The 26,314-nt window shown below is 43.7% G+C and overlaps 1 protein-coding gene across 6 annotated transcripts in view; it reads right to left on the bottom strand.

Moving 5' to 3' along the window:
• Nucleotides 1–7,331: 7,331 nt before the first annotated feature.
• The window catches only part of CPEB4 (cytoplasmic polyadenylation element binding protein 4), a 38,440-nt gene continuing 19,457 nt past the window's right edge, over nt 7,332–26,314 (bottom strand). Inside the window, exons 3-11 of one of the 6 annotated variants that reach the window (XR_011004393.1) lie at nt 19,426–19,449; nt 17,404–17,577; nt 16,252–16,341; nt 15,670–15,788; nt 14,734–14,848; nt 14,366–14,547; nt 9,498–11,709; nt 9,025–9,130; nt 7,332–8,293 (exon numbers count right to left, since the gene is read on the bottom strand). Coding sequence is in view for 2 of the 6 variants with exons in the window: in XM_068206138.1 (XP_068062239.1) it covers nt 11,482–11,709; nt 14,366–14,547; nt 14,734–14,848; nt 15,670–15,788; nt 16,252–16,341; nt 17,404–17,577; nt 19,426–19,449 (932 nt within the window). In the remaining 4 variants the exon portion in view is untranslated. Of the gene's footprint in view, nt 11,710–14,365; nt 14,548–14,733; nt 14,849–15,669; nt 15,789–16,251; nt 16,342–17,403; nt 17,578–19,425; nt 19,450–26,314 lie in introns of all 6 variants that reach the window. The other 5 variants (XR_011004394.1, XR_011004391.1, XR_011004392.1 and 2 more) reach the window with 5 other exon arrangements.

Here is a 26,314-nt window from a genome sequence, read left to right on the forward strand (position 1 = left end):
ATTCTATGAAAATACCTATTTTTCCTAATTGTTTCAGCAGCACTGGCAGCATGAATGGAGTTGCCCTCGGGAATGGACCCAAAGAGACCACGAAGAAAACCGTGCTCGTTCCCCAGGCTTTGAAGAGGCTGAGAGTCCCTGTGTGTGTTCAGAGAAGGGAACAGAGCTGGGGAAGGGTCTGGAGCAGCTGAGGGAGCTGGGAAGGGGCTCAGCCTGGAGAAAAGGAGGCTCAGGGGCCCCTTGTGGCTCTGCACAACTCCTGACAGGAGGGGACAGCCGGGGATCGGGCTCTGCTCCCAGGGACAGGGACAGGAGGAGAGGGAACGGCCTCAGGCTGGGCCAGGGCAGGCTCAGGGTGGACACCAGCAGGAATTTCCCCATGGAAAGGGTGCTCAGGCACTGGAAGTGCCCAGGGAGGTTTGGATCCCCATCCCCGGAGTGTCCCAGGCAGGGCTGGAGGTGGCACTGGGTGCTCTGGGCTGGGGACAGGGTGGGGATGGGGCACGGGCTGGACTCGGTGGTCCCGGAGCCCTCTCCGCGCCCGGGCCCGGCCGGCGCAGTGCGGGCGGGCCCCGCCAGGTGGCGGCCGCTCCCGCGGAACCGGCGCTGCCCCGGTGCCGCCGCCGCGGCCGGGAGCGAGCGCGGCCCGCCAAGCATCCCTGGATTGCCGGCTCGTGCACACACTGCCCGCAAAAGGCATCTCGCGTATGCACCCGCAAACGAGGAAAAACAACTCGCAGAGGCACAGCCTGACAGGGTAATTTGTTGTTTCCCAGTTATTAAAGGGCGTCTCCTGCAGGGTCCAAAGGGTGTGGACTGAAAAGGAGGTTGTAGGTGTGACACAACCACCCAGTCAGGAGCCTTGAGATCAACTGTGACCTCAAATATCAACTGTGACCTCCTATATTTGGGAACCAGAGGGTGCTGGCACTGCCCAGGCTCCCCAGGGATGGGCACGGCCCTGAGGCTGCCAGAGCTCCAGGAGGGTTTGGACAGCGCTCCAGGGATGCCCAGGCTGGGATTTTGGGAGTGTCTGTGCAGGGACAGGAGATCCCTGGGATGATCCCTGTGGGTCCCTTCCAGCCATGATATTCTGTGATTCTACAATTCTCAATTCCACTCCTCCACAAACCCAGACTCCCTCCTCTGTTTAAACCTGCACTAACCAACTGTACCAGGGAGGCAGCAGCCAGTGAGTTCAGTTTGGGATATTAAATGCAAAAGCTTCATTAAAAATTGGTCCTGGCCTACCAATGTCCCCAGGTGCATCTATCCCAAAGCCCTGGTAAAGAAATCCCTTCTTTAGCTGCAATGCTGCCTACACCACAACCCCCCAGTGAATGCTCACACACAGCCCTAAAGAGCCCCGTGTTCATTCCATGACTGTCTCTGCATTGTGCAGGAACACTCGCTGCTGTATCTGCCAGGACAGGAGCTGCCTGTGCCAGCTGGCAGCTGCTTCCTTCCTCCAGCCTCCTCGGGGCACCACGGCTGCCAAGGCAGCGGTTTCTCAGCACCTGTACTCACAGAAATGCTTCCACCCTGCTAATGCAAACACACAGACCTCATGGGGCACATTTTGTCCACTTTTCCCAACAGCACATTGCCAGCACTTTGATCTCAAATGCAAATTCAGCTCAGATCCTTTTTAGGATCTGCTGCTACTCAGAAAAATCAGTGCCACCTAAAATCTCTCTGCAGATCTGTCAAGTTCAGCTATTTTAGCTGCACACTGCTCTTCACCCACCTTTCCACATGTGTGAACTGAATACCAGCTGGCCACTATCTCTGTATTAATCACCCTGAGCAAACATCTCAGCTTTACATCAGAGCTGCAACTGTCTGGTTAAAAATAGCCCAGATTCCAGCTTTCAGCCTGCACCTCATTGTGTGTTTGCTGTGTGCTCCAACGGCAGCTCCTCCATCTCACGGTTCCTGAATTCCATTGTTTCAGTTTTGCTTTGGCCAAGGATGTGTCATCATCCCTGAGCCCCCACAGTCCTTTTAAAATGAGGCAGCTTTTGGTGCCTACAGCTGATGCCAAGGAGAAGGAAGGAAGGAAAGAATTGGGACATCGCTGCATGCATGGTCAGTGATTCCCTGAAAAAACCCAGCCTTCTGCAGCTGGGGGAGATTTGGGGTTCTCTGAGCATTCTTTGTAGTGGAAAGTACTCACATGACTCCACAGAATTCATGGAATCACAGAATGGGTTCGGTGAGACCTTTAACGATCATCCCATTCTGGCTCTGCCATGGGTAGGGACACCTTCCACTGTCCCAGGCTGCTCCAAGCCCTGTCCAGCCTGGCCTTGGGCACTTCCAGAGATCCAGGGGCAGCCACAGCTGTTCTGGGCACCCTGTGCCAGGGCCTGCCCACCCTCACAGGGAGAAATTTCTTCCATACATCTCACCTAAACTTACCCTAAAATTCAACATAACTCAGGCAATGCCATTGCTCATTAACTGTAACATTATCTTGATCAACTGCAAAGGGTGAATACATCTGAAATAGGACTCTGACACTGAACAGGGAAAAGTGTGCTCATTCTGACAACAGCTACACTCAAACCTTGTTAATTATACCCTCAGCAGTAGCACAAACAATTATTCTATCACCTTCATTTTCACAGAATATTTAATAAGTCACTGGAGTGAGGGATTTCATTAGTATGTGGTTACTGCACAAAAGACACTGGGGACCATTTATTAGTGTAACCAGGAATCATTATAAAAACAAAAGTCACGACTTCTGCTAAGTCAAAGCAATGAATTTGCCTTCAGCTTCTACTTACTTCTTTCATCATTTAGCCTGACTCTCAGTTAATTGTGTGAGCAGTAATGGGGCAGCAGAGAGAGAAAATGGAACAGCACCTGCATTTCACAGCAGTCAACCTTGCACAGCTCCCACTGCTTTACAAACCACACACATGGGAATCCCTTCCTCCACTCATAAGGAGAAGCCAGTTCTACTATCTCTTCATGCTGTGCATAAAAATATTTAGCAGACTATAAACTGTGTTACATAAAAGCCTGAGCCTCCCCTGGAGAGATTTCAAAATCACTGAGAAGATCCATAGGCTTTACAACAAAACCCACGTCAAGGAGATCAAAACCCCTGGCTTAGGAGAACTTTGTGTTACAGCATTTCAACAGATTGCCAGTTGGAAATAAAACTATGGGGAAAACTCAAGGAGACAAAATGAGCCCCGAGATTACACCAGAATGACACAGCCTGATTTCCAGGAAAGGCTGGTAGTCAAGTGGATGAAGCAGAGGGCAGGTGAGGACTTCACTTGCTCTGATTTCATTTTCCAAATGAAAAATGAACCAAATGTGCAAGCTATCAGTATTTGTTTCCAAATCAGAGACGGGGAAACTTTATCAAGTTGTAGGCTGCAGAGATGATGATATTAAAGATTAAAAGTCTCCATTCAGGGGAATGTGCAGTTAGATCCTGAGAGAACCCACAGCTGTGGAAGTTCAGCCCTATCTGCCATAACCCTCCAGATGCTGAAAGAATCCTGGCTCATGCAGGATGTAAAATGAAAAAATCACTAAATCATCCCAAGATTCAACATTAATGTAGATAACCCAAGACCAGGCACAGAAAGCTCGCAATTTCTTACTTGAGATCCAACAGGGTCCCAGGCCAGAGTGTGACCACCAGCACAGCTGGCTGCAGGAGTGCCCATCCCTGGAGGTGGCACTCAGTGCTCTGGGCTGGGGACAAGGTGGGGATGAGGCACAGCTTGGACTCAATGGACTCTGACGTCTTTTCCAACCCAAAAGGTTCTAGGATTCTGAGCAAGGCCACCCTATAATGGCACTGAGCATTCCCTCCTCCCTCCCTCCCTCCCCCAGAGACATCAGGACGCTGCCAGGAGAGAAGCAGAGCAGGGCTCTGTCTCCATGGATTGCTCCCTCTGCAGAGAAAATGGAGGCAGTCATTGCTTTGTTCTGCCCTCACATTGCTCCACAGACACCCCCTGCAAAAGCAACGCTTGAGCAAATTCCCTTTCCACTGAGTGAAGAGCTGGGCTGATTTTGCCCGTGTGTACACAGCAACATCTGTCCATGCACAGCTGGCCCACTGCAGCAGAGCTGGGGGCTGCTGCTGCTGCTTCCAGGAGAATGCCTCAGAAACGTAAGGAATGCCATTTAAACTCAGAAACGCTTGGCATGAACGTGCTCCCAGCAGTGGGCATCAGCTTAAAGCCACAAGCATTGCCTTGCAAAGTGACACTTGGCCAAAGTGACAACTTAATGCACAGCAAGGCCTGAACAATCCCTGAGCAAACTGATCCTGGTCCGTGAGTCAGCAGCGATGTCAGATGGTGATTTACACCGAGCAAACATTCTTTTCAAGCCTTGGGTTGGACAAGGCTGGCAGAGATTTTGGTTTTTAATGCATTGCTCTCTGTCCACAGATTTCAGATCTGGTCTGAGTTACTCAGGCACACAATGTGTGTCCACTGCATCTACCCCACCACTGCCATTCAAAACCAGTGTTCTTCACTCCCATGAAAAGCAAAGCAACTCAAAGTTTTGGGATAAAAAAATACCCCACGGCTGACAGCAATAAAACTACATCCATTTTAAACATTAAGAATAATACAAACCCAAAAATGTGTCCTCACAATCACCCTTGACCTGTGCTGTGCTCAGAGGATTTAATCTCAGCTTTCATGACTCACCAAATTAAATTTCAGGAGGAAAAATGCAATCAAGCACTGACTAAATACATCTCTGTATTTTATGTATACAAGGAGGACTGAGAACTTTGGACCAGTAAATTTCATGGAGGAGCCTTAACAGAACACGGTCTCCCACGCTCCATAAACAAAGTGACTGAGGCAGCTTCCCTTAGGGAGAGATGCATTCAAATAAAACAGCATTTAGTATCAAATTCTCTCTCTGACAAGCCCTACAAGAAGTCAGGAAATTATAGTTCCTGTGCCATGAAAACAGGTGATATCTGATGGCATCAATCAGAGCATGGGGGCGCAGGAAGACTTTCAGTGCTGCATTCAGAGCACTGATTCACCCCCTTCAGTTCCTCTGAGTGCACAGACAGCTGTGAGGATATTCTTATCCCACAGGCTGTTTTTCACTCTGACAAACTGAATCAGCTTATTTCTCACAGAGGAAGGGATGGCAGCTTTTCTCCTCATCTCCCCTTTCCGAGGCTATGGCTCGTCCCAGATTCCCTGGAGCAGCACTGAGCGTTCTGGGAGTGGCAGCTAGAGAGTGAGGACTGAGCAGGAAATGTCCCACAACAACCCGACAGCTCAGAGCCCGTCCTGGAGATCAGCTCAGCCTTTAAATCAGGGGGAGATCGGTTCCATCCACCTCCTGCACGGGCCTGGAATGTGGCAGCTCGTTCAGTGCAAGTGGCACCCGAGAGAGAGCCGGGGACTGTGATGGGGGCAGCTCCTGCTGGAAAGAAGAAGCTGGGATTCACACATGGTGGGAATTCTGGAATTCCACACAGCAGGGCTTACCTCCATCTTCTGAAGTCTGCCTGTAGCATTTACTTACAGCTTCAGTGCAAAGTGAAACCCGTAACAAGTTTGTTGTGTCATCTGCCCAAGAAACTTACCAGCAATTCAGAATCAGCCCATCACTCCCAACAGATTAACTGGAGTTTTGAACGATCCAGACCTTTCCCCTTATTCATTTCAATGTTTTACACTCTGCGTAGTAAGAAAACTTAAACATTCACCAAGGATTCTGCAATCTTCAGAACAGGAGAATTCTAGAATGAATATACACTGTAATCCCCAACTGTAAATCAGATGTTGGATCCTGAGAAACTCTAAGTTTGCAGGACTTTGGAGTCAGGCAGGGAGTGCCCTGTTTGTGAAGGACATTGCTGGTTCCACCACCACGGCATCCAAAGCCTCAACCCTTCCATACTCCAGGACCAGATTTCAAGTCTGTCACACTTGTGAAAAAACATGAACACATAAATAAGCACACGTTGTCTGAAAGACCATTTGCACTTGAAAACAGTGAAAGAACTGTGGCTATTTCCCAACAATCCCAGTGCAGGGAACAGAGGGATAAAGTTTCCCAGCCAAGTCACAGCTGGAGCTGGTCAAGGGTGTCTGGTGCTGCCTGGCTGGCACCGAGGAATTCCTGACTCACTGGGCAGGCAATGCACCTCCAGCCACTCCTGATCCCAAGCATCCCAGCTTTCTGTTCTAACAGTCATGGCAAGGGAAATGGGAATATCTGCATGGAACCACCAGCAAAGGTTCACATTGCTGTTAAAAATCAATTTCCAAAGGCAGGAGCTGCTCCAAGTGCACCAGGTGAAGGCAAAAGCAAGTGAAGGGATCAGAACTAATCCCATCAGAGCTGCAGGACCCGCGTTTCCCGGAGCAGCCGCACAAAGGAATGAGACTCACCGTCCACTGAGCATTTGCACCACAATTCCTTCAGTGATGGCACTCAAGATTAGCGGCACAACTCTGGGATTCCTTAAGCACCTGTTGAACAGCTCTCAAAGAGCAGATCTGTAAGGTAGCAACAGCTTCACACGACTTTCCAGAGATTTCAAGTTTAGATATTTTAAATTAAAGGCTGAAACGAGCAAGTTCTCTAAAATGTCAGATGCCTTCCCTCTGGTACTGTCAGATCACAAGCGTGAGACAATTAAAGAGGATTCCTTGTCTGTCCCTGCCTTGCTGGGCTCTGCCCTGGCCCCGCTCTGGTTCTCTCTCTGTCCCACAACACGGTGGTCTCTGGTCTCTCTCTGGCTGAAGGAGCTGGGATTGTTCAGCCTGGAAAAAAGAAGGATTTGGTTGACCCAACTGTGGCTTTCCAGTAGCTGAAGGAAAGATGGAAATAGACCCTTTACAAGGGATGGAGGGACAGGACACAGGGAATGGCTTCAGACTGAGAGAATAGGGTCAGATGGGATATTGGGAAGAAACTGTTCCCTGTCAGGGTGCCCAGAGAAGCTGTGGCTGTTCCTGGATCCCTGGCAGTGCCCGAGGCCAGGCTGGGTCGGGCTTGGAGCCACCTGGAACAGTGGGAGGTGTCCCTGCCCATAGCAGGGGTTGGCACTGGATGATTTTTAAGGTCCCTTCCAGCCCAAACCATGGTGGGGTTACCTGTGCCTCAGTGGTTCTCTCCTCACTTCTGCATCTTCACCTCCCCAAGGAACCTTTGCTGCATTTGTGACTGACCAGGGCAGCAGAACTTCCCCTAAAGCCCTTTTCACCCCACACAGCCCAACAAAATCCCTTCCCCAAGCCCCACGAGCTTCGGCCACAAAGGGACAAGGTTCTACAAGAAGCTCAAAATAAAAAGGTTAAGGAGAAACATTGAGTTAAAAGTTTTATTCATTCAACATCTCACATTACAAATATTTAAAAATTATATGCATACTGGTATAAATAGTCATTTGCAAACTATTTAATAACATTAATTTTCACTAGCACTTCAACAAATGAACTCTTTAAAAAAAGTAACTTGTGTTATATAACTTAGAGTAGAACATACAAAAATATGAACTTAAACGTGAAAATGACTTTAATAAAAAATGAATTACCCTTATTTAAAATGCTATAATAAATACTACAACCTCCCCATACACAGTAAAAACTATATGGAAATTCAGCCAAGTAGTACAATTAACTGACATACTTAAATAACTTTTCCTTCTGATAATATGAGCAATACATTGGGGGAAAAACATATTAGGGATTAGTAAAAACTAGACACCCACTTGCTAAAAGTTTCACTTCCAAAAAATATAACAAAAAAATCTGATGAAAATTATAAAAACTAATTATACTTTAAAATTTAAAAATATAAAAAATAAAACAGTTGAATACAATATTGTCCCAATTCTTACAATGCTATCACAGTAGCTTTAAAATAAGATAATAAAATAAAGCAAATGACCAAAACGTTTTATTCCATTTTTTTTTAAAAATAATCTCAAATTTACATTAGTAGAAAGATTGATTTCTGATTCTTTTCTTTAGAAACACCAGCAAGAAAGAGGATTTACTAGAACAGTAGAAAATGACATTTTTAAATGTCTGCAATTAAAAACAAAGAATTACACTGCAAAGATCTTCCAGAAGTCTGAAATAGGTATTGCACATAACTTGAAGTTAACTTGCCACAATCCATCACATTCAAGTTTTAAATCACCTTTGAACAGAAGGTTTGAACTCTTCAAAAACACAAGGGGTGAATTATCAAGTCTTTCCAACAGCATCCTTATAAAACGCTAAATTCAGTCACTGCAAGGTTGAAATTTGCATTCTGCAGAGGTCTGTGTATGGAGAAGTAGAGACTATACCAAAAAAGCACGGGGCAGTGGGGTTCCTTTACATACAAAATAATCAGAAACACTTTATTTTACATTGCAAAAATAACCATGGAATTACTCTGTCACTCCCCCTGGAACGCCGCTGCTCATTAATGACACCCCCCCCACCGGTAGCTAATTACACGTTAATGAGCCTGGGGCTACACGGTAACCCCAGAGAGCCCCGTGCCATCAGGAGGCTTGGCCAGCACTGTTGAAGCACAGAGTAATGGAGAGAATTGTGTATGCCCTGTAAATCGAAGTGTAACCAAAGGATCTGTAAACACGCTTGTCACACAATCACAAGTGAATATTAGTAGAATAACGATTTCTTACATTAGTCATGCATACTAACATTACATGCCTGCCACCTAGCAGGCTCTCTTTTATTCTTTAAATATAATTTAAAAGAGCAGACACGGTTCTGCATCAAACACCTAACATCGATTCTTTATTAATAATAAAAATGGCTAAACATTCACCAAAAACGTCTGCATTTGTGTATAATTTTTAAAAACTCAGTAAGAAGCGGTAGACAATTTTGATGGTTCTTGACTTTTAAATTTCTACACTATATTTATGCATTTAAATTTCATGGGTCTAAAGACAAGTGTCATTTGTCACTTTCATGCTTTTTCTTCTTTAATTCTCAACTTTACATATACTATTTCTTAAATTATATGTACACCAAATACCTGGTGCTGGGCTAAGATGTTTAAGCAACATGCTTTCTTTTCTCTGCAGATTCTAAAATAGCATTGCCAGTGCACAACATCCATAATTCAAAATGTATGCAGAGCACTGAAATGTATAAAAAGCAGAATATAAGAAAATAAAATTTATTAAAATTATTTATATTAAAAAATGAAGTATATGAAGATCTCTCAGTAATAAAAGTACAAAAAGCTACTCTTTGCAATATGAAAAATTGAGGTATTGCATAAAGAGATATCCCGTCAGTGAAAAGTGTGCCTAAAAATGCTCACTGTTGGAAAAACAAGATATACAAAAGTAGTGCATAACAAATATACATTATGTGCATGACAAAATAAGTTAGCTACAAAAACACTGTACCGAAATTCAGCAGGTCATGTACAAAGGGAAAAAATTATTATTCAAAGCTAGTTCTCAAACAGTGTTATTTTCTTGTAATGGAAACCCACCTCACCTGTTTGTTGGGTAGGATCGGCACAATAGCACACCCCAAGCCACCTACAAGCATTAAAAAAATGAAAGGAACATTCCAACTAGAATTATGTACTTCAGAGAAAAAAAAGTCCCTGACAATCTACACAAGAGCACTCTGCATTTGCATTACTGTTGTCAATATTTTCAGGGATTTCAGTAAAAGCAGCTCCCTTGCTATACTTGACTAATAGACAGCAAATGTCTCCATTTTGACCTTTGGAACTTGGTAAGGTATCAGTTCATTAAAGCCTGTATTGAACAGAAAAAACTGCTTCTCATAAAGATAATGGGGGCTGGGGGAAAGGGATGAGGGGGGTTTTGAAGGGAGCAGATGTTTTCCAAGCAGTGCCAGGGCAAATCTTTGGTTTGGGAGACTCTCGGGTGGTCCCAGGCCCCTGGGGCCGGGCAGAGATTGCCACAGAATCACTTTGTTTGCACACTGCTACATCCTTGGTGGAGAAGTTGGCCAGGGCATTTAGTTCAAAGGTACTAAACATAAATTTTCAGAACTACTCCTTCATTCATGTGTTTCAAACTAAACCCTCTGCACCCACTCGTCAGCGTTCGGTTCGCGTGTCCTGGGCTGATGCTTCTCAAGGTAGGACTGAGTTCCAATAAAGCCGGCGTGAATTAGCGGTGTTGGCACTTCCACCTGCGTGTCTTTATATCCCCACAATTAGTTCTGAAGAGCTGGGATCTGAGCTGGGATTCTTTCTACAGGAAGAATAAGAAAGGCATCTGCACACTTGCACCATTCCGTGCGCAAAATTCAGCCGGCGGTGCAGAGCAGGGCTTGGAAACTCCTTGGGTTCATGCCTTCTGTTACAGCTAAATTTGAGGGGATCCAAAACTGACTTTACAGCCAAGATGGGAAACCAGTAAGCAGCCAATTTGAGTTTGTGTGCCACAATGGAATATCTAAACTCCAGTAAAAATCAGTGATATCCTTGAGGTATCTTTAGGTTTTCTACTTTTTCACGTCAAAATGGAGAGCAAAGGCTGGCCCCTGATGAATGTTAGTATATTAGGATATAGAGTTATATATAGCCATCAAAAATAAAATCTATATATTTATCCTTCAGGAGAGGAAATGCCAGTTCACTAGTTGTCATTACTCTAGCTTTGGTAGGATATCTAGGGCTGTAACCAGACAATTGAACTCTCTTAAAGAAAAAAAAAGTGCACTCCCCCCTCAGTAGTAACTTTACTCAACTTTTACATTCAGGAATTCTTAAAATGTAATCATTTTGATGAAAATATAGTATGCTCTGCTTATCTCGTTAGTAATTTGGATGTGGGTGGTAGCAAGAGGCACGGTCAGATACACACCGAGCTAAAATTTCAGCCTCAAAACCCTTAAAAGAGTTTAAAAATAAAAAACAAACAAAAAAGATCATTATTATAGTGCTGCTTCAACTTTGCTCATGCATTTCTGTTGCTTTAAACATGCTCTTTCCTGTTGGTAGGTAAATGCTAACTTCATCTGTTGCTGGAAAAATCCAAAAACAAACAAAAAAAAATAAAGAGAGGCAAAAACAGGCTTCCCTGGGGGAAAAGTGTCAGAACAGACTGATAGTGTTATTGTTACACGGTTATTTAATAAAAGTATTATTATGTTCTTTATTAACAATAATTTAATTAAAAAACCAAAATACTCTATTGTTTCAATTCTCTTCTCTTAATATTTTTTCTCTCCTCTATGAAAACGTTGCAGGAAATTAAGTGTTCTCTCGGTAGTAAAGACAAGAGAATGCAACTCACTTGCAACATGTTATTGATACGAAAAGGAGTTCCCAATACAGTTTTCAATGACAAGATTCTATAAAATACCCATTATAGGTCATTCTTTCATTAGACTATTGTTAAATTACAGACTACTACAAAAGGACATGCTGTGAGTGAGGGGCGGGGTGGGGAGGAACAGAAGAGTGCACTTAATTGGAGGCCTGCAAATGAGCGATCCTTTAGTTCCAGCGGAATGAAATATGTCTCGGGCGGTCCCCTCCCTCCTTCACCAGGGGCTTGTGGAATTCCCTGCCGGCACGGGAATGGATAGCAGCCCAGCAATATTCACAGTAATACTGCAGACACGTCACGTTAGCACAGAAGAACGGGGCGAACTTCCCGCCGCAGCGGGCGCCCTGACACTCGTCACACAGCTGATCGTCCAAGACATATGGCTTAACTTCCACCTGCAGCCACAAAACGAGACAGTTGGTCATTCTTCAGTGCAAATTCTTAACTCCACACCCGTGTTTTAGCAGGGCAGGCAGCAGTTTTGCAGTAGGGTATGCTAGAACCAAGATTTCCCCCTCATGACACCTGAACGTGGCTGTTGAACACCCCGAATTCCAGGCACTTCAACACTTCTACCCCCTCCTTGATCCTTCAGAAAAACCCCAGAAATCAGTGCTGAGCATCAGTCTGACACCTGCTGTCACTAATTTACAGAAAGGCTCAAACAACGTATTGGCTGACACCAAAACCGTGGATAATTATGGGAGTTATTTCTGATTCCCAATTAAGCTCCGTCCCTTTCAGGCAGAAATGGAAAGTGTTTATACAACACTGTAACTGCTGATTAAATATGCACATGGCCTGCAAATTTCAGTCTCTGATTTTTCAACATTAAGACAATTCATTTATTCTCTAAACACTTCATTTCTGTATTTTTTCCATGGCTTAGTCCTCTCAGCAAAGGGAAATCCACCTGATCTTGTTGGGATCAAAAGAGAGGCTTAACACGGGACTGATGCCCTCCTACGCTGCTGGCATTAAGGGCCAGGTGATGAGCAGGAACTCAGAACAGCAGAAATAAATATAGGTACAAGTTCCTGCTCTAGAAGGGTTTGTGAACCTTCTCTGAAGCTCACTGAATGTGATGTTTTCACCAACATTTTCAAACACCCAGGCCGTGACTGGTATCTCTGCTGTTATCTCTGCATCTGGCCTGGGGCTGCTCCCCTCTGCACCTCACAGGCCTTGGACACACCTCAGGCAAATAAGGACATTCACAAGTTCCTGGGTTTTTAAACCCACCCAATTTTATCACAGTCCAGACGGCACTGCAGTAGTTTGATGTCATTTTTGCTTACAGGACACATAAACTGCTCAGACAGAGCACAGCAGCCTTTTTAATGACCTGGTTTTCTCCTCTTCCAGTGCTCAAGTTGCATTTCCCAAAACCCTGCCCTGCCAACTCAGTCAATTTGTACAAGAGCAGAAGCAGGCAAATATTCCTAACACCACATTCCCCATCCCCTAATCTGCTGTGCAGTGGGAGGTTGGGAATTTTTTGAGGAGTGCTGCCTTCTCCAAGCGCTAAAAGGACAAAGATGCCACACAGGCCTCCTTCGTGTGCTGATTCTGCTCCGTTCCCTCTGCTCAGCCACCTTCAGAGGCCAAACTGCAGCTCAGGTGTCCTTGTCACATTAATTCCGAGTGTGACACGGCTGTAACTGCTCCCTGAGCTGGGCACAGAGGATTTCCCAGCTCCAGAGAAAGCCTCAGTTACAGTTCTCCACTCAGGGCGGGAGCCCCAGCCACTGAACCCTTCCTGTGCATTATCTCAGAGCACACCCTTTAGCAGCACCTCCTTGCCTCATTTTACAGGAAATCCCTTCTTGTTACTGGGGTATTTTTTACTCATTTTATTTTTCTTTTTACAGAAAAACAGTATTGGGAAACTAATAATAAATAGAACCTTAATAAAAACTAGTGTTGCTGTATTTTTACCTCCCTCATGCACCCAATTTCTCTTATAATGAATCCTCTGTGAGCATTATCTCCCCACACAAAAACTTCATAAAAAATGAGGAAATAGGGAGTGGGGAGAGAGAAGGAAGGGGAAATAGATTGCAAAATTTTTTTTCAGCGTTCACAAGTACTTACTTAAATTTGTAGTCCCACCAGCTTCAATGGACCTATTCACCCAAGTGTCTGCTTATGCAAGCACAAGTTGCACAAGGGCAGCCCAAATTATTTGTTCAAAGCTGTACAGAACTTATTTTCAGAGCCAAGATTAGAACAAAGACATTCCAACTCACAGGCCCACAGTCAAATTGTTGTTACAATTCTTCTGCTTTATAGCCAAAGCAGAAGTGAAAAGATAATGGGCTAATCAGGCAAGTTTGGAGGTTTTCCACTGTATTAACTTTAAAATTAAGATCAGCAGTGACAGTCATGTAGGAAAAATCCAGAGACAAAGGATGAATTACAAGAGGAGATGTGAGCATCTGAGTTTCCCAAAATTGTGGTCTGAAGATCACTGTAACTGGCAGTTACATTTTAGAGAGATGAAGAGGGCAGAAAGCTGATCCATTTGGCATATTGCTCTAATTTAAAATAATAAGGAATACAATAATAAAGGAATGAAATAAGCAAGCACAGCCTTTGCACAGGCTGTGGAGGGAGGCTGCAGGGCACAGTAACAAGTTTGCAAGGCATTACCAGGATGCTCTTGGGCACCCAGCACACATTGGGGTGCTTCTGCCTCTTCTCCCAAAGGATGCAGAGCAGGAGTAAGAGATGCCCCATCCTTGGCAGACACCTCCCTCCCTGCATCTCACAAACACCACAAATCCTTGCAGTGGGAGCATCTGAGGAGCACAACATTCTTGGAAAAGGCCAAGGCAGCTGCCACACTTCCCACTACACTCAGCAACTCGAGAAAGTCTTTTTCACAGTCACCTCCCACGTGCCAGCACCGCCAGCTCCCCACCACTCCGCTTTCATCCCGTGCTGCATCTGAGAGGCACTAAAAATGGGATTAAGCTGGTGTAACGCTGCCAAGCACACCTCTGAGGCAGGGAGAGCGTTTGCAGAGGAGCAGGGGGGCGCAGGCCTTACCCGTTTATCAATCTCTCCGTGCTGCAGCTGGACGAAGCGGGCGCTGATAGCAGCAATGTAGCTCTGCTGGTTGGAAAATGCCACCCGCCCAGCTCCTTTGGGGTACTTGAGCTCGGGGTCGGTGTCGATACCGGCGTAGCAAACCCCTCCGTAGAGCCGGTCCATGATCATCGCCAGCTCCACTGCAGCACAAAGCAAAACCAAACAGGGCTCTAGGCTCGCTTGTTTCTCTCAAAGCACCACCTCAGGATGGTTCGTGTCCCCCACTGTGTCACCACACTCAATATTCCCTCGCTGCCAGGCTCGCTTCCCCCAGTGCTCCCCAAACCAGGCTGCACATCCAACATGCCCAATGCTGCAGTGTGTACCTGCTCGTAAAGGCCGAGGAACACCACCAACAAAAATGGTTTTTCTTGGGTCAAGAGGCTGGGAACCATCCATAACAAAATCACTATCACTAAGGTTCCAAGGCCGGATCTGAACCTATGGACAAAAAGCCTGGTTTTTTTAACCATTCACAATTCAAAGTGTCTCAGTAATATAAATTACAACAGCGTCCTATGAGAAGAAAACTTCTTAAACAGCTTTTCTTTCTAAACTCTACTTGTTCAGCAATCATTTCTCAAAATGAAATGGTAACGAGCTCTCTTAAGACAGACCATTTGAGGATGCTAAATTTCATCACTTCCTTGTTACCCAAATTTCTGGGGAAAAACAGCCCTCACCCTCTGCTGACACATTTACTTAATCATGACTGAGCTGTGCTGTACAACCCCCCTGGTCACACAGATCTGCACTGCTCCTGTGGTCCCAGCCTTATCTCAGTGCAGCAGGCTCCAGAGTTGCCCGTTTAGTTATTGTGCTGCTTTGTGTTTGGCTACAGCTGGCCAAAATTTGAAGCACAGGACTAGAGGAGAATTCTCCCCAGCTATTGACAGACTTGCATCAGCCCCCCCAACCATTTGTATATTAATAATTTACAGTTCAATGCCATGGTATGTTTTTTAGGATTTATCTGTTACATACAACACTCAGACAATATGAATTCTACATGTTCATCATTAGCAAGCATAAAATACCTGTCTGGAAATACATCTTTTTCTGATAAAAATAAGCATTGCAACTAGACTAAAAAACTTTCTTATGTCTAGTTCAAAAGCACTAAGTTGGTCTTTTCTCTTCTTAATTTGACACCTTAAAGAAATTTTAACATTAATGTTCTGAATACAGAAAGAGCTGCATGTGAAGAGCCCAATTTGTGAATATCACCCAAGAATTGTGCAGGCCCTGACAATTCCACCTACCGGTTTGTCTTTGATAGTGGGGCTGGAAACACAGAGATAGAGCTTTCCATCTTCTTCAATGCATGCATCAATCAGTGCCTGCACAGAGCTTTCATCTTGGAACAGCAAAAATGCATATCCTGGCCAAGGGAAAACACAAACATCACTGCTGCTGTCTGCTTGTCTATAGGATCAGAATTTAACTCAGAATTAGGTTTGACATCACGCTGCCACACAGGAAGGGAAAAGATTTAAGGTGCTCTCAGCACACATTTCCAACCTAAAAGTGGTCTGGTTTTTCACCTAAGGGACTAATCCTTCCCAGCTGCTGTGGAAGGCATTTAGTGCCTTAAAAAATTGTTGCTACATGTACAACAATGGGAAGAGGGAAAAATGGAATAAAGTAAAAACAGGAAGTTAAGGAAGAATTCTTGCAGTGAATAATAACTGCAAAGCCATATTTGAAACTTCACCAGTATAGAACAATCCCAAGGATTAAATTCTTTTTTCCCCCTAAACACTGGGTCACTGTCAGACCAATCTTATCTTTTATCACAAAAAATCATTCTAAAATGCTCATCTTTCTGGTTTGCAAGTATTTACCTTTAGGAGGAAAATAAGATTTGCTCTCTGCCTTGTGAGGCCAGTCTACAATCAAAGGTCCAAAACGCCGAAAACTTGCAGTGATCTCATCTGGAACAGGAGAGAAGGGAAAAGGCATGAGCTTAGAATAAATTCAACTTAAGGCATTTGAAAGACACTGATTTCAGGTAGCTTCATCCTATAAACAAACATTCTGTGACCCTCCAGGTTCAGCAGCTGATGGGGCATCTTTGTGACAAGACAGAACACTCCTTATAAAACAAGACAGGCCAAAGCTCAAACTTCTTTTTCTGCTGATAATTATAAATAAAAGCTCACAACCCACTAATTCTCAGGAACTGAGCCACTGCATCTATACTGTCATAATAATCCAGCTTCAACTGCTCTCATGGGTGACATGAGAGCATGGAGACATGAAGTTCAGGTTGCCATGTCACAGCGGGGCTTTAGAAGCTCTGCCACAAAAAAAAAAGTGGGGATTAAAACAATTCTGTGACTAAGAACAAAACTCTTCAGCTTTATTGCTGCATTTCTTCTAACCACTACCCCAGCAGGCTCATACACACAGAACACAGAGCTCCGGTGAAACGAATCTGCACAACACCTGTACCTGACTTTTTAATTGTATTTTAATAACGACTGCAGTATTCTGCCACCTGTATTTGTGTGATGGACCACCACAAACCTCTGGGCCCTCAGGATGCCCTGCACAGATTCATTCCTGTCTGGGTTCTCACCATGCACGGGTCAAGAGCTACCAGTGGACAAAAATCATTGCTGGAAACAACCTCAATTACACAGGAGCAACCAAACATAGAGTTAGGACTTGACACCCCACACAGACCTTACAAAACTATGAGCAGCTTTTCCTGCTACTGTCTTCTGGGGCCTGTAAAATGATTGCAATGGATTTATGAGTTTCCACAGGTGATACTGACTTGTTTCATTTTGCACTTTTGTACTTTTTATCCTGCTGAAGTCAGTTTAATGTGTGACAACGTGATTTTGCTCTTTGGCGGCAGAACAACGCCAAGGCCTAAACTCACTTGAATTATCTGACACGTGAAAGATCCATTTCCATATCAAAGCTTGGAGAACACCCATCCCTGAGCTGGCAGACAAAAGGTTTCTGCCCTGGGTGAGGCTCTGTACCTTCATCGATGTCCGGAGGCAGCCCCCCAACAAAGACCTTGCGGGAGTAGCGTTCCACGCGCTCCCCGTTCTGGTGGGAGAAGCAGTGGGGAGACCCCAAGCCGCTGTGCAGGCTCTGATCCCCACGTCCGTCGTCCAGGAACCCATCCTCCATCGGGAACAGCGAGGACTGACCTGAAGAGGGGGTTGGAAAAAAAGAAAAACAGGGAAAAAAAACCATACTAACAGAACAAAGCGCACACTGTTGGAATAATTGGGGAAAATGCACCAGTTGCTGCATCAGCAGAACTGGGAGTGATTTGCCCTCTGAATGAGCAGTTATGTTCTCGATTTCATTGCACCCTTTCAGTTTCCAGCATCATCCAGCAGCTCAAATGCTTCATTTCAGAGGAAAGGTTCTTCCTCATAAGAAACCAGGATTTCTAACGGGTGCTCGAGATGACTGCTTTCCATAATATTTTGTGTTTCCAATGAGGTTTCTTTTAAAAAGTATAAAAAGGGAAGGGAACAGCCAATTTGGTTTTTGGGGCTTTCACAACATCAAGCCATCTATTCCATTTTCCAGTGAACAGCTTCTTGCAAGGAATAGATAAAATTTCAAGGTGAAATTGGGAAAACAAGAATTCTACCAGTTAAATATATTACACAATTAAATTACCTGATATCAAAACATATAATAAGCCACCCACTAGAAAATAACCTGAGGAAAGCATTACATTGTCATTTACTGCCAAGACTGAAAATTTTGTCCCTCCTACAACTTTACTTCGGTGTTACAACAGAGTTTTTTAAATGGCCTCACTCTAAGAGAAGATGTTGTAAAATGAGAAATGTTCCCCTTGCAGTCCAGCATCTTTCTATGATAATCCTTTATCATAGAGTTCCTTAATAATATTTTTTTAAAATAAGGTTCTTTGTTATAAACGCCACTGTATAATATCATAAATAGAGCACAGGAGCTGTTCTCTGCCAAGAATTCCCTCTTTAGTTCCAATATTCAACAGCTACACAGCAAACTGAGACTTCTATTTATTTAAGGAGTATTTTAGGAATAAGTATATATAGGGAGAGTAAGTAATGAGGCATGCTACAAGTTCTAGGATACATTTCCTTTTGTCTATGATGTGATACACTGTGTCTGTTTTTTCAGGATTCATCCCAATCTACCACAGAAATGTACTGGTGAGGTTAATTTATCCTGGTTTTGCTCCCTCCCCTTGAAAGAAATTGGTTTTAAAAAGGAAAATATCTTGAAAACAGAAAATCTGACCAAGATACAGACATTTTCTGTGACAAAAACCAGACAGCTAAGAAGCTGAAAGGAAAAAAAAAAAAGGTAATAAAATCCAGTCCATAGAATTTCTATGAATGAAAAATGGAAGGCTCGGTCAGGTTGCCTTATTTGAAATTTCAAGAATGTTTTACACACCTTTAATAAAAATAACAGTCAAGTATAATCAGGCCTCTTTCTGTAGCTGGGCAAACCTCATTCCTACTATGATAAAAATATTGTAATATTGATTTCAACCTTGTTTTTTCCTAAGGAACTGGTGCACATGTCATTTGTTTCATCTCTTAAGACCCCAGTCCTGCAGGTATTGTTGGGAGGGAGCAATTCCCAAACCTAACCACCCCTTCCAGGCCCCTCTGCTGCTGCTGGAGAGCTCCACACACACTGAACCCAGCAGGTCAGACACTCACTGCATTTATGTTCCATCAGAACCCAAAATTCCCAAAATAAACTCCTCCAGCATTGGCATTCATAACACACACACACAAACACAGCAACACAGCCCCCCAGGGTCACAAACCATCCAGGTGATGTCCACTGTGATCATTTCAGCCTCGGGTACTCCCTAATCCAGTTAAAATGCTGATTTATGGCATGCAGACTATGTAAACGTATGTGAAAGTGCTCCCTTATAAGCTTAAAGTTTGGACTTTGCCCTCTAGTAAAAACTTAATGTTATTTCTCCCATGAGACATTGTCAACATTAGAAAATTAAAGAGGAATATTGTTACCTCGCCTTCTCCCATATGTCCTTGCTGCATGTTAAATGAGAAAGAAAACAGCCTTTCAATCATTGTTATAAGGACCAAAAGACCTCGTTTTATTGCCTTTATACTGACTCAGTGATTCTCGAGCCTTTGCAGATCCAGGTCATTTAAAATAAGTGTTCACAAGCTGCCCCTCCCACCCCCCATGGCCTCCTCAGCCCAGCTCTGTTACTTACTGATAAACCACGGTGACAGGAGCCTGACCAAGTGGATATGGATAATCAAAGAGACTTTTGGAAGCAATTTTAGCCCCGAACTTGCACATTTATTTATTTATTTATTTGAGCTATTCCTGGGGGTGTGCCTATAAGCAAATGGATCTTTCCTCATGCACCAGGCTCTCCCTGCCTTGCCAAGCTCCAGAATATTCCAACACTGCTCTCCACCCAAGCTGGAGGAGAAGCCCTGACACAAGGAAAGTGAAAGATCGGTGTGAAACCTTCTGTTTTGAAATCAGGTTGCTTTGCACAACCCACAAAATCCTTGGTTCAATTCTGACTGGCAAATAACCAGCTGAAAAACTGAAAAATCAAGGAGAAAACTGGGCCACTGAAGTTGCCTTCTAGACTCGGCAGTGTGCCCAACAGGATGGATTCTCTCACACTAACCCAGGACATTGTGCTGCAATATTTTTTTACCCACTCATTCCTGCTTTTCATGTTTCAGAACAAATCAATTCTACCCCTAAAAACAACACAGCATTTTCTGTGCTGGCTTGCAAGAACCCATTGTCAGAGCACGGCCAAACTTTCTAATCAAACTTGCACATTCTTTCTCTTTTAATCTCATTAAAATCTCTTTCTGAAAGCAGGCCAACTGCTTTCAAAACTTGGATTCTTCCTGGCAAGTGCTGTGAGAAACTCTGAGCACATCATGTCTTTGATTTTGCTTCCCCATTCAAAATTGAGGCCGGCAATTAGTTTAAGCATTTAAATATCTGTAAACCACAACAATACAGGAGTCATTTCCTCTTTCCAAATAAAAACTGTATCAATCCAATTTACTTCATGATTATTTAACATCCATAAGATCATTTCACTCCTCTGGTAGAGACTCACAATTAACACCAAGAACACAAATTAACAAAACCTTGGTCTTCAGACTGGAGCATATTCTTGAGGCAAAGGTTTTATGGGAGAATCTTAAGGGCTGAGGGCCTTTACAAGCATAATTTTTCCATGGTGATTTTGAATTTAGAAATGCAAGGAGGCTGATACAGTCCTCAAAGGAGAAATGGAAGGAAATCACAGAGCAATCTTGCCGTGTCCCTGACTGAGCCCAGCAGCCTTTGCACGTTTTGGAGCACGTCAAGCACTCTCAAAGCCAGCTCTGCCTATAAAGCCAGAAAAATCCTGCTTGTGGTTTCTGAATTACTGACAAAACCACACAGCCTCCTTCTCTCTGTACACTCTCTGCTGGCAACAACGCCCAGACACGACTGCACCGTGGATGTGAGACCACAGCTCAGGCCCGGGGACTCCTCACAGCTTCCCCACCTGAGGCACTCCAGACAAGAGCACTTTTCTCCTTTACCAGGACAAAAAACACCCCAAAAAAGCTCAGCCACCAGCTAGGAATTATTTCCAGTGCCAAATACTAGGTTTGGAGAACCAAATCCTATGATTTTTTCCCTCTTCCTCTTCTTAATTTGCCTCTTGCTTTCAGTGTTTGCTTCACATCTAAGCCACAAAATACCAACATCTGACATTTCAAAACATTTCTCAGGATCCACAGTTTATAAACTCGCCCAGCACAGCACAGATACAAACTTTCTCTGCTCCCTGAATGCAGGGTTCATCACACGCCATTAATTTCACACAATGTGAAACTCTGTGAAATACAAACAGCATTGAGGCAAGGAATGCTCTCTTGGCAGGCCAGGAAGGAGCTGAGTCCCCCCTTCTGGCTTTCAGAAATTCAGATTAAGAGAAGGCTTTGCTACACGAGTACCCAGCTAAGCTGATGCACAAATGAAGCTTAAACTGCCACCAAGCACAAGGAGAAGGTTTAATTTGTAAATCACAACACTTGCCCATCCTTTGCTGAGAAATGACACAACTGCAGCCTTGGTTTGGATTCCTCAAAGCTGTTTTTCCCTTCCCCATTTCTTCAGTGGTTCAGATAATTGCATAAAGGGCCTAAGATTTATTTATCTCATTAGATATCTGAGCAAGAATTTTGCTACAAAACCTAAAAAATACAAAGTATTCATGCAACTCGTTCAACTGCTCATTAATAACCATTGCAGAGATGTTTTTCCAATAAAATCAGCCTGAAATTTAAAATGCTATTAGCAGCTGCTTCAATTATTTTGTCCCTTCAGCCCTCCCTTTATTTTTATGATGGAAATAAAGCCATAAAGTCAATGATCGTTTGCAAAAATCAGCTGCTTTTACTTTCATTTTAAGGAACATCAGGAATAAGCAACCCACTCAGATTTTTTTTGTCTTCTCCTCATTTGAGACACTTAATGGGCTCCTGGCCCCTTCCCTTTCTCCTTTCTTTTTTTTTTTTAATTCATATATTTTGTGTCTATACCTCCAATTAAATGTGCTGAGCTCTCTTCCCTCTAGAGGAAGAAGCAGCAGAAAACCTGTCAGCATGTTGGGTATAACCCCACAAACACATTCTGCTGAAAAGCCCTGAAAAATGCTGCAGGGATCCTAAATCACTCAAACCCCAAACCTGCTCCAGGTTTGTGCTGCACGAAGTGTGCCCAGGTTGAGCACCTGGTTCTTGCTGATTCCAGGTGTATTTTGTATTTATACATCAGCAGCTGTTTGTTAAATATTACATACATGGAGAAAAGTGTCAGAGGCTAGATTTTTTTTTCCAAGGGGTATAATAAGGAATAAGGTTTTCTCTATTGTTACTAACATTGGTGAACAGTTGTTTAAGTTGGAAAGTAAATATGACCAATATGAGAGAGTTTCAGGCTTTCACTGAAGCTGGGAAGGTGATCTGGGGCCTGGCTGTCTTTTGTTTCCCTTAGGACTTAACTTAGAGAAACAGAAGTATCAAAGTTCCACAGGATTATTTCTAAAAGTGAGCTGGACATCCTTGAATCTACCAGAGAAAACATTTTGACTTGCCTGAATTTTACTTTTAAATTATAGAAAAATAACTGCAGCACAATCTGCTTTAGCCATTATACCAGCAGAGCTTTATTCCTACATTTTTTTACCCTCAACTGTACTTTGCAATTACATCAAGATTGCCAACGCTGTGCACGAGGCCATTACAAACATGAACTCTAGTATTTCACTACCATTCCCCCCCACCAGTACTCTCTGAGGGCAGGCAGGGCTGGTTCTCACTCCAGAGTGAGATTTTATCATCACTTTGTATTTCACAACACGTTTCACATGGATCACATGTTTGCCACAGGTAAGAGGACATTTCACAAGAGGTTCTGTAAGGTCACCTCAAGCCCCGTTTCACCAGGGAACAAATTAAACATCTCCTTAACCAAACCAAGGGAAGAAAAGTTAAGAAAATTGTAAAGAACATCTCTATTTAATGCATACTTGGTTAAATTATCTCTATTAAATTTAGAGACCCAAGCAGGGATTTTGCAGAGAGCTATCTACACTTTGTTAAATCAAAACACAGAAAATCTTATTTACCTGCATGTATTACACACATAAGTATTTCTTTCCATTTAATAGAGCCTTACAATTTAATTATTAGATGACATTTTCAGCATAGAAGCAGATAATGTCACGAAAAGTTGTGTTTGTCCTCAACTGGAGTGATAGGACATGGTGGAATGGCCTCAAACTGACAGAGAGAAGGTTTAGATTAAATGTTGGGAAGAAATTCTTCCCTGGGAGGGTGGGGAGGCCCTGGCACAGAGAAGCTGTGGCTGCCCCTGGATCCCTGGCAGTGCCCAAGGCCAGGTTGGACTGGATTGGAGCACCCTGGGAGAGTGGAAGGTGTCTCTGCCATGGCAGGGGGATGAAACGAAACTATCTTTGAAGTCCCTTCCACCCCAAACCACTCTGTGGCTCTGAGGTTCTAATGCAGGCAAAAAAAGTTCTGTTTTTTATGTATTCCTTGATTTCAGATCTAAAACACAAAAGGATCAGTCACCACTTCCATGAGTGTTAACATGAGACATTTGCATGTGTGCAGAAATGTTGCCCAGCTCAGGCTCTTAATCTCATTCCAGGCAAATGATTCCAAGCACGTGATGTGGAATTACTGCATGCTGACTGTGGAACAGCCCAGGACACCTGATCCAGGAGAAATTCTCTCAATACAGAACAAACTGAACAAAATGCTAACAAATCTGCACTGACAGTGAATGTATTCCATGTCAGAACTTTGCATTTTACAGTCCCAGCCTTCTCTGACACTGTCAGATGAGATCCCTGTCCTAAAAATGGTTTTCCAAACCAAGCCACTGAAAGGGAATATGAGAGATTCCCCTTTTTTGTGGATTTCAAATACTACCAAACTTCAAAGAGCGAAAACTATTCCAATAATATTTTATTAATCTTAAAACAGCCTTACAAAAATTAAGCAGCTCTGTATGTACATCTGAAGAATCTATATTTGACACACTTTCAGCAATGTCAAAGTCAGCATGAAACCTGCAAAGAAGCCTAAATTTTGCTGCACAGTAAAACCAAGGATTAGCACCTTTGGAATTACTGATTCTGCAAAACTGAGCAGCAGAGTAGCCAAAACTTGTATTTTCCCTCCTAATTTACTTTTAAAGCAACACAATGTAAAAAAGAGATTTAAAAAAACATGTTGTTAAATACAGCTCTACCTTATGTCCAAAATGTCCAAACAAATGCTGAAAAACTGGAGTACTACTGTAGATGCAAATATTATGCTTTATTTCAAGTAAAGCCAGATGCCTGAAGACAAGTATTTACCATTCCTTCTGTCAAGAACAGGAACAAAATGAAGTTTCTGTTATTCCACAGCACTCAAGTACAGGTCTGACTAGAATCTTTAATTTTCAGTTCCAGGTCACAGTCACAAAACAACTGACAGACAAAAAGTAAACAGGTTTCTTTCCTTCAAAAACCCTGTGGAGAATCATCCTGCAAAATCCTTTGGTAAGTAACACTGTTTTACCTGTGATTATGTTGAATTAATTGGGTTCACATGGTAGAAAGGTAGAACCCGAGTGAGTGGCAGAAAGCAGATTCTCAGCATAATAACTGCAAACAGGGAGCATTGACAACTTTCTACATCAAATAAGCAGGGCTGGAGGAGAGGCTGAGAGCACTGGAAGGGAAAGTGACTGTTTCCAAGGCTTGTGGAATAAGCTGCAAGTTTTTAGGGCTTTAATCTGCCTGAAGAAAATCCGCCCCACTGAGAAATGGGGCAGTCACAGCCAGGAAAGAATTATCCTTGGGAAGAAGCCCCCCACACTCTTCTCCCTCTCTGGAGACTCTCCAAACCCACCTGGATGTGTCCCTGTGCCACCTGGAGTGTCCCTGTGCCACCTGCTCCAGGTGAGCCTGCCTTGGCAGTGCTTGGGCTGGAGATCTCCAGAGGTCCCTTCCAGCCCCTGGGATTCCCTGATTCCCAGGCTGCAGGGGCAGGCAGGGACAGGAGGGAACATCCTGCTTCCAACTCTGCCACTCCAGCTCCAAATCCACCTCTGCCAGGAGCTCCAGGTAACTCCTGGACTGGGCAACGGAGCCAAAAAGCCCTGGCCATGCTTCCAGAAATTACCGAATCCCAGAATCATTGGGGTTGGAAAAGGCCTCCAAGGACATTGAGTCCAAGTTGTGACTGATCCCAATTTTGTCACCCAGCCCAGAGCACTGAGTGCCATGTCCAGACCTTCCTTGGACCCCTCCAGGGATGGGCACTGCACAGCTCAAGCCTAAGGGTGAAGGGGAAATGGGATAAAAAAGGTTAACTCTGGAAACCTTGAGGTCAGTTTGTATGAGGGCTTCAAACCCAGCAGCAGTGTCACTGCTTTGCTCCTGCTGTGTCACACCAACGGGGCCTCTGGACTGAAGGAACCTCCAGACAGGATTTTCCTCCATTTCCACAACCACTGAACTACTCCTGAAATGTGACAAACCCAATTCAGTCTCCTTCATCTCATAACGACAGAAGGTTCAAAGGTAACTTTGAAGTTTCTTTGCTATCAAACAGCAGAACTCCTAAACCAACCTGCTACAAATCCTAGCCACAGCTCCAGATTTGTCTACCAGGGATCAATATTTGTTCCTTAATTCCAATTATATTCCAGTGGGATACTGCAAATCAATTTAAGTGGGAGCTTTAAATATTGTATGCATTTGATTACAACTCTTCTCCAGGATCCCCCACAGGGTGTGAGATAAGAAACCAAAAGCAAAGGAGCAAATCATGGAGCACAACCATCAGCTGGAGACTGGATGTTGGTTGGAATTATTCTGTATTTCAGGAAAGCAGGCACCCTGCTGCTCATGGCACTGAGCTTTATTTTATATTCATGTATGACTGCTGGAGAATAGACACCAAGTTATAAAAACATCCCATCTTTTGCCTCAATACATCTTCCAGTTTATGATATGGAATAATTGGCAGCATTTATCTTTTGAACACTTCAAGTATTACTGTATTCACTTGAAAAATAAGAAATGAAAGGCAGAGTTTGCAGCTGGGAGAAGGAAAAGCATTATAGGAATCAGCTTCTCAGCCACAAACTACTTCAAACGTGGTAACTTCATTAATGACAGAATTTCTGACAGGAGGGAAGGGAGGAAGGGGATGTCATATGCTAAAAATTGCTAGATAAAATTTATCTTGTGAGTGACAAGAACAATTTATTGAACCTAGTAGAGAATTTATTGAACAATTTATGAGAAGGTGTAAAACCTTCCCAAATGTCTGC

Source organism: Anomalospiza imberbis, chromosome 15 (assembly GCF_031753505.1).
Source record: "Anomalospiza imberbis isolate Cuckoo-Finch-1a 21T00152 chromosome 15, ASM3175350v1, whole genome shotgun sequence".
Classification (NCBI taxonomy): Eukaryota; Metazoa; Chordata; class Aves; order Passeriformes; family Viduidae; genus Anomalospiza; species Anomalospiza imberbis.